This window comes from Nylanderia fulva, unplaced genomic scaffold, assembly GCF_048542155.1.
Source record: "Nylanderia fulva isolate GAGA-0341 unplaced genomic scaffold, ASM4854215v1 Scaffold40, whole genome shotgun sequence".
NCBI classification, from domain to species: domain Eukaryota; kingdom Metazoa; phylum Arthropoda; class Insecta; order Hymenoptera; family Formicidae; genus Nylanderia; species Nylanderia fulva.
The window spans coordinates 1,245,470-1,253,428 of NW_028190477.1; the positions used below are offsets into that span (position 1 = coordinate 1,245,470).

General features: G+C 30.4%; 2 protein-coding genes and 2 non-coding genes across 4 annotated transcripts; 1 reads left to right on the forward strand and 3 right to left on the reverse strand.

Annotated features, from left to right (window-relative positions):
- Positions 1–3: 3 nt before the first annotated feature.
- On the reverse strand, positions 4–3,715 carry sea (mitochondrial citrate transporter scheggia). Its single transcript, XM_029309633.2, has 4 exons — positions 3,014–3,715; positions 2,031–2,465; positions 1,095–1,315; positions 4–952 (listed from the first exon to the last, which is right to left on the reverse strand). The coding sequence occupies exons 1-4, from the start codon at positions 3,168–3,170 to the stop codon at positions 770–772; spliced, it is 996 nt and encodes a 331-aa protein (XP_029165466.2). The 5' UTR covers positions 3,171–3,715; the 3' UTR covers positions 4–769.
- A 976-nt stretch (positions 3,716–4,691) lies between these two features.
- On the reverse strand, positions 4,692–7,080 carry Snr1 (SWI/SNF related, matrix associated, actin dependent regulator of chromatin, subfamily b, member 1). The gene is made up of 6 exons (XM_029309666.2): positions 6,930–7,080; positions 6,119–6,588; positions 5,909–6,036; positions 5,533–5,845; positions 5,142–5,318; positions 4,692–5,057 (listed from the first exon to the last, which is right to left on the reverse strand). Exons 2-6 carry the CDS (start codon positions 6,568–6,570, stop codon positions 5,018–5,020), a joined length of 1,110 nt encoding a protein of 369 aa, XP_029165499.2. The 5' UTR covers positions 6,571–6,588; positions 6,930–7,080; the 3' UTR covers positions 4,692–5,017.
- Positions 7,081–7,546: 466 nt separating this feature from the next.
- On the forward strand, positions 7,547–7,618 carry TRNAG-UCC (transfer RNA glycine (anticodon UCC)). Its single transcript has one exon. It is a non-coding gene; the product is annotated as a tRNA-Gly (tRNA).
- Positions 7,619–7,740: 122 nt separating this feature from the next.
- On the reverse strand, positions 7,741–7,812 carry TRNAE-CUC (transfer RNA glutamic acid (anticodon CUC)). Its single transcript has one exon. It is a non-coding gene; the product is annotated as a tRNA-Glu (tRNA).
- Positions 7,813–7,959: the final 147 nt, after the last annotated feature.

Sequence of the window (7,959 nt, forward strand, 5' to 3'; positions counted from 1 at the left end):
CTATTAGATTACATTTTTTTTTATTAATATACATTTTCTTATCTTAATTTCTGCAACACTGATATCCTCTCATTGACAGACGAGAAATTATACAAAATTAAGATCGTTGGTTTTTTCCTTGTTCAATTATTAAATGAGCTATTTTTCTCTCTATACAAAATTGTACATAAATATATCTTATTATCAACACTGTATATATAAATGTACATATATCTATTATTGGCATATATATATGATGTGACATATAAATATATTATATATAGATTATTTCTATACTTTAGGAATTTATAAAAATGATATTCTCATATTTTTAACTCGGAACGTGATTTTAGGAATGCATGTTGTTGCAGAATATTATTAGAATATTTTATAATTAAAATAATTTACGAATAAAATATAAATCCAACAAAATACAAAGCCTTTACAGTTAAAATAATGATTTTGTGCACTGTACATTATAAATGCTAAAGTTGGAGGTAGCAACATCACTATTGTGCAAAATTATTCTCTATGTTATAAAAACCGATTTAAAATCAATTAAATAGAACATTTATGTGATATTTACGTTTTTCTAATTTTTGACACAACACTATCATTAAAAGCTCAAGGAAAGCTTTCATATATATCTTAAAATAAATATACATAAACTAACAAAAAACATATATATGTCATATATGTTTATAAAAATTATGTCAATGTAAAAGCAACGTATTTGTAAAATTTGAATGTATCATGTGTATGTGTACACATACACAAAAATGCGACAGATCTAAGGCCATACTTTGTTGAAAAGTTCCATGAAGGAATCATATATCATGAATGTTATAGCAACGTCTAAACATACTCTGCCTAATCGTGGAATGGTTCCTTTGTAAAATGCCATTGGACCCTCTTTCTTCCACACTTGAACTACGCAATCCATACTACTCTTGTACTTTGAAGCTTCCAATCCCTACACAAAGATAAATTACAAATTTAGAATAATCAAATCTATAACAGAAATTAAATAAAATAATAAAAAAATATTGATTTAATGAAATTACATATATATATGATTTTTAATATAAATGTAAATACATATGTGTAATATATACCTGCATCCTAGTTTTTATAACATCAACAGGTGTATTTCCAAAAACAGATGCTGCACCAGCAATTGCACCAAATGCACCAACGACTACTTTAGGAACACTTTTGGTATTGTCACCTCCTTTGTACCAGTCTTTTAATGTTTCCATCACAAAAAAACGGATAGCTTGATTGGATCCTTGTTTTAAGATTGTAGGTCCTACACCCTGATATACTCCTTTAAAACCTATATATATGTATATCAAAAGTAGATCATGTATTATTGTTAATATAATACTGTTCATACAATAATTAAACATAAAATTACATAATTAATGTATTACTTAATATATTCTTCATTAAACTTTTTTTTAATAACAATGTATATATATATATATATATATATATATAGAATTGTTTCAGAATTCAAGCATCATTACAATTTAATCTCCATTTAAGAATTACATAACTTTATTTATACATTACATTATAAAAATATATACAATAAATATATTATATATATATATTCATTTCTATCTATTATTATATAGAAAAACTGAAATATTTTACAATGTACTATGATAAGACGTATAAGACTGTATAAACGTATGTTGTAATGTGACCCAATTATGCAATTCTTAAATGGAGATTAAACTGTAATGATACTTGAATTGCTGAAACAGTTCTATAACATTTTTCTTTCAAGTAAATGTATAAATAAATTGTAATTTAATACATTAAAATTTATTTAAATAAAAGAATATAGAAAAACTAAAATAAAATAATTTAACAAAAATAGATTCATAGAAAAGTTAAATTTAAAACAAATCTTGTTGAAGAATATATTTAAAATAATTATATATATATATATATATATATATATATATATTTCTTGAAATATATATATATATAAGTTTGAGGATTTAAATTACTTTTATTCTCTCTTAAAGTAATTTTCTTACCATGTTCCTTTATAATTAACCGCACTCCATGGAAAAATCCCTTGAATCTTGGATTCGCCGAACGTTGATCGTTGATAAATTTAACTTTAATCGTTTCCATTGGAGTAACTGCAAAAATAGCTTCGCATACTCCAGCACAAAGACCTGCCAGGAGTCTTCTTTGTGGATTGAGTTTTCCATCTATATCCACCAACTGATTCTTCACTGATTCGAAAGCACCAAATCGCACTGCCGATTTTGGTATAGAACCATAGAGCAGGACGGATAAACCTCTATACAGGCCGAAAAATCCACGAGTCTTAATAGTCTTGGTTACGCAATCAGCTATTCCTGTGTATTCTTTGCCAGCGCCAGCTTTTCCATCCAGTTGCAGCTGTGTCTTTACATATTCCGTAGGATATGTGATGCAAATTTCTATGCCACCAGTAATACCACCTAAAAAATAAATTGTACATTTTTAAATATTCATAGCATTAGAAACAAATAGTGTAGTAGTGTGTGTTAAGTAATTATTGAAATCTTTTGTCGAGGAAAGACTAGACTGCAAATAGTCCAAGAAAAAATAGTCATTAAAAAAAAATAAAAACAATAAAAAAATGCAAGACTGTAATCATTAATATTCAAATTATCTACATTGAGCTGGAAATCATCAAGAGGAAAGAAGTGAACATAATCCACACACACAATCCACTTCTCCAGCATATTTAAAAACTTGAAAAAGTATATACGAGAGGAATGCATGTACACATACATATGTATACATATGTATACAATTTCGCAAGATCGCAATCGCCCAATCTCTCGTAGCATCGTACGATTTGCCAGAGTGCGCTGACTTCGAAAAAAGGTCTCCGCGATCGGTGAAGGATCTTGACAGGTGTCAAAGGTCGACGAAGGAGGGGGGGTGGAGAGGAAGGTCGACAAAGGGTCATGGATATTCACTGTGGGAGAAAAAAGAAAAAAAGAGAAAGAGTAATTCGTACCGGCTATGACCCCCTTGAGGCCCAGGTTGCCCGAGGCGGTGGCCGCGGCGGCGATGCCGGTCTCGCTCGTCCAGGGTCTGCGTGGAAACGGTGGCGGGCCGCGGCACCAGCGGTTCGCCAGTGATCCCTGCTGCTGCTGCCTCGTCATCGAGTCCATCTTCGGTGCGCGCCGCGGTATCGAAACGTCTTCGTCCTCGCGCTGCCGCCGCTCGTCCTCCTCCTACGCAGCTGGAGCTGGACACCGACCGATTGACACTCATGTATGCGTTGCTCCCGATGAGCCGTGAAACGCACCGGTTTCCCCCTCTGATTTTTTCCCCCTTCGCGTTCGCAAACGACGACGTCGTCCGTCACGTTATTGCCTCATGCCTCGTCTTGCCTCTTGCATTTTTGCCTTGCCTCGCCGCTGTTCTGTATTCCTACATGCTTATCACGGGACGAACAAGTGGTTGAAGGGTTTGAATTACGCGCTTGTTTACGCTTTCTCTCTTCATGCTTAAAATAAATACTTACGCTTTAATGAAGAAAGCGGAAAAAAATGTTTAATGGAAAAAAAATGTGTCGACTGACCGTGTAGATATTTTTGTTTACAGAAATTTTGAAAATAAAATGTAATAAAGCCATGATATATCTATATCGATAGTTTCTGTTATAAACAATTAATTAAATTATTTCAAATCGATATTTGTTCAATACGTAAGAAAATAGAAACATGGAAATAAAAATGTTTAATGGAAAAAAAACTCGATTATACCGTGTCGGTATTTTTAACAGAGATTTTGAAAATAAAATATAATAAAGCCATAATATATCTATGTCGACAATTTCTGTTATAAATAATTGGCTAAATTATTTCAAATCGATATTTGTTCAATATACGTAAGAAAACAAAAATATGACGTGTTAAAATTATACATATACATAAAAATCAATATAGAAGAACGAGTGAATTAAAATTTAAGAAATATTATTCATTGAAAGTCGATAATCCAGTGTAATCCAGCATGAGCTAAAAATATACATATCATCTGCTTCGTCATCGATTCTACTTTTATCCGAATTTTTGGAAGGGAGAATGTGCGTGTTTATATTTTAATCTAAATAAAACTGCATACGCGAAATATTATAATGAAGTAATTTACATTCAGATAATTACGGAATAATGCATATAAATTTATCGACTTTGAAGTAAAATTTTATCATGACACAATTTTTTTTCACATTTAATTAACATGGGTGATGCGCATGATTAATGAGATAGTTTGCTCATGAATGAATATAAAATCACGTGATCTGTTATCTCATTGTACGATTGACAAACTGACAAAAAAAATAAATAAAACAACAGTTGTAATTATGATAAATTTTCTAATATAAAGCATAACAAATATTTTAAATATGCATCATTTAAAACTTATTTGTCAATTATATATTTTTTTTATAAAGTAATTTTAATCATTATACTTCTTATCAAAGTTGATTATTGTAAAAAAATTGTGTGTATCATTATAGAGACATCATATCAGAGATCTTGATTAAAGTGTTATATAACACATGTCAATAACAGTAAATTATATATTAAAAAAGTCACATAGAATTATATACTTATCTAACAAAATTAAAAAAAATAAATTTTTTTTAAATCGAATAAATTTATATAAATAATAAATTCCAAATAAAAAAATTTAGATAAATTTAATACCCTTCTTTTAAATATGTATTTAAACTTTGATGAATTTGTATATAATAAAGGATATATTCCACGAGCAGCATACACACACACACAAACCATTGACTATGATATTGTTACATCTCGTCAGATGCAACCAAGTATCTCTTATTCTTTTTAAATAATTGTTTCCATATATTTCATATTCTACGATGTGGATGGTATTGAAATAAAAATTATACTGTTACTTATCTTAAATATCAAGAGGATATACCAAAACATGGAAATAGTATTCATTAAAAAATGTGGATGGTATTTTTTTTTCTAACTGCAGTCTACCAGCCAGGTGTCGTGTTTGCTAAACGTCGCATACGCCTGGAAAAAAAATAAGCGATTGAATGATATGTCTGCATTTATCATACAGTATCGAATTCTAATACTGCAGAACAATTAAATTACCGAGTATTTCGATCTTGATCGCGAATCTTCTTCTCCATTTCCGCGTCCGTTAAAGTTTCCAAGAATGGTGCCCATTGATCAGCCTCTGACGGAGGTCTGAAAGGGACTTCCACGGTTGGAAGCGGCGCTTCGGAAAATGCATACGTTCTCTGATGCCATGACAATTGTCCACGTACACTACAATATACATAGATGCATAAAATATGAGAAAAGTAAAATAATTAACATATTTGTTTCAATGTTAATTCTATATATTTTCAATTTAAATTAAATATTACTAATTTAAATAATAGAATAAGCAGCTCACATTGTGCATAGCTGCATGATGTCATTATGCATAAAATAAATATAATTCTGTAATTGTAGAATGAGAAAACATTCATTATTTCACCTGTAAGCGATGGCGGTGACAAACTCTCCGCCGAGGCCGAGTTCCGCGCAAAGCTTCATTGCAAATTTCTCTGGATTGTTCTCTTTTTCAGACATATCCCATTCTACTTGATCTACTAACGATGTATTGCCTACATGTATGTTTAGCTTGATTATCACTCGTTGATCGCATTGATCTTCCAAAATTGTCTCCTGTGGGAATGCTTCTATTTGTTGTCTTATCGCTTGTGCAATTGCTGGGACAAACGTTAATGGATTTAAGTCCAAATCATCACATAGTACTTCAGCGAACTGTTCGGGTGTTATGAGACTTTCTGTGAAATAAAAAAATATAATTTGTCAAAGTTTTTTTTGTTATTGGAGCTATAGATACATACCATTTTTATTCCAAGTAAAAGTGTCCCTTAATTTTTGACCTTCAATTTCCATGTCTAAACGAATTGGAACAAGCATTTCCTGTTGTGCTGCATTTTCTAAGTTTGCTGATGGATCTGTATCGTCAAAACTGTACCAGAAATAAAATGTGTGATGTTTATAATTGCTATGTAATATAGAATTTTATATTGTTTCATTGTATAATTTCTTACCATAATGGAAATGTTCTAACTTTTTTATTATGTACTCTGTTGCGATTTATTGGAGTAGCTTGAGGAACTGCATCTAGATGTGAACTGTTTGGTAAACTAGGCACCCATGCCATTGACTTTTTGGATTTACCTTCCCTGGGTGCTGGTGGTTCAGTCGAATGGACAGACACAGCTTTGTATTTATCATCGTTACCCTCAATAATATCTTCTACCTCGCTGGCTCTCAACAATGAGACACTGGATGCCAGAACATGTTGACTTAATCCAAGCTCTACTAATTTTTTACGTTCATCGTTAGTTATGGACCTCCTGAACATGCCAGGATATCGTTTATACAAAGACCCGCGGAAAAGACGCAGGTAATTGCCGACTTCCGACCCAATGCAATAGTACTCTCCATTTTCTTCTACTTGGAAACTTATGGGTTTGTCTCCATAAGTGCGTAATGCCATTTTGACAATTCAATTATGCTGTAATTTGAACAAAGTGAATTAAATAGAAATTCAATAACACGATAAATTTAAGAAAATAATTATAATGTAAAGATAATTGTACGATAATATACAAAAATATTAATAGCATATTGAAAAATTACTGAATTTACAAATGTATCAATAAAGAGCATCAAATAATATTCAATTGATTTATTTAAATTGCATTTTTCTTATTGTAAAAGTGTACAGAATTGATTGAAATAATGCTTTTCTATTAAATATGTATTACAAAACAAGCAAATACAAAACAGATAATGTCGAATAATATGTATTTCAATGTAATTATTTTTGAGCAATTTTAGAACTTGTAGACGTACTTAAACTCACGCAGAAGAGAAATAATTCAATCCACTAGCATTCACGATCTTTTATAAATCTTTTCTGTCACATTTGTTTATATTTACTGATATTTAGGCTAGATGCACGGCATTTCGTTATCGAAAATATGCCGAAAATCAAGTCAGTCAATCATAGACTAACAAATATACAAAGAAAGAATAATTACATTACAATATGTTACTTGAAAGCGATTGGTGGATCAATTCTGAAGCACCAATCAAATTCGAATAATACAGCTCAATTATGGACAAAAACGTGATATAAATATTTTATTTTATTTTATGTAAAAGAAAAAGAAATAATTCACAGCCGCTTACAATTAAATAAAATTAAAACATTTTTTGAAAGTCAAATTGCTAAGAAATGTTTTTAGCTCAGGTAGTAAATGTAAAAGAGAGATGCACATATGTATAAAGAATAAGTTGGAGAAATATAAAAATCAAAAATATATATAAAAATATGAAGGGTCAATGTTTAGAAGTATAAACGAAAATATTTAACAGAATTTTTTTCGTCATTTTACAATTTATGTTTCCCAATTATTTATACCAAACTATATAGCTCATATTTCTATCGAAGATACGTTTTGACATCTGCGATGGTGGTGTAATGGTCAGCATAGTTGCCTTCCAAGCAGTTGATCCGGGTTCGATTCCCGGCCATCGCAGAGGTTTATTTTTGCCTCTCTATATATTGTTATTAATTTTTTATTATCCATAATTAAATTATAATTTTTATCAGAATTTAATTATTTTATTACAATGTAAAAAATTAAAATATTAAAAAAAATTCCGATACCGGGAATCGAACCCGAGCCTCCTGGGTGAGAGCCAGGTATCCTAGCCACTAGACCATATCGGATTATATATCAGATGTAATATAACTTATGATGACAAAGAAAAAGAACGTGAATTTGTAATAATTTATATCAATATTGATGCATACATTATTATAAATCGATGAAAAAATTATTACTTATCTCTAAAAGAAACGAGAAATATAAAGTAT

What these genes read in the sequence shown, in the direction of transcription:
- sea (XM_029309633.2), bottom strand. Translation starts at nt 3,170, where the DNA reads ATGGACTCGATGACGAGGCAGCAGCAGCAGGGATCACTGGCGAACCGC. An exon ending in GTTAATTATAAAGGAACATG is followed by an intron (nt 1,316 to 2,030) that starts GTAAGAAAATTA and finishes ACATATATATAG; the next exon opens with GTTTTAAAGGAGTATATCAG. An exon ending in TTATAAAAACTAGGATGCAG is followed by an intron (nt 953 to 1,094) that starts GTATATATTACA and finishes ATCTTTGTGTAG; the next exon opens with GGATTGGAAGCTTCAAAGTA.
- Snr1 (XM_029309666.2), bottom strand. Translation starts at nt 6,570, where the DNA reads ATGGCATTACGCACTTATGGAGACAAACCCATAAGTTTCCAAGTAGAA. An exon ending in GTTAGAACATTTCCATTATG is followed by an intron (nt 6,037 to 6,118) that starts GTAAGAAATTAT and finishes TTTCTGGTACAG; the next exon opens with TTTTGACGATACAGATCCAT. An exon ending in TTTTACTTGGAATAAAAATG is followed by an intron (nt 5,846 to 5,908) that starts GTATGTATCTAT and finishes TTTATTTCACAG; the next exon opens with AAAGTCTCATAACACCCGAA.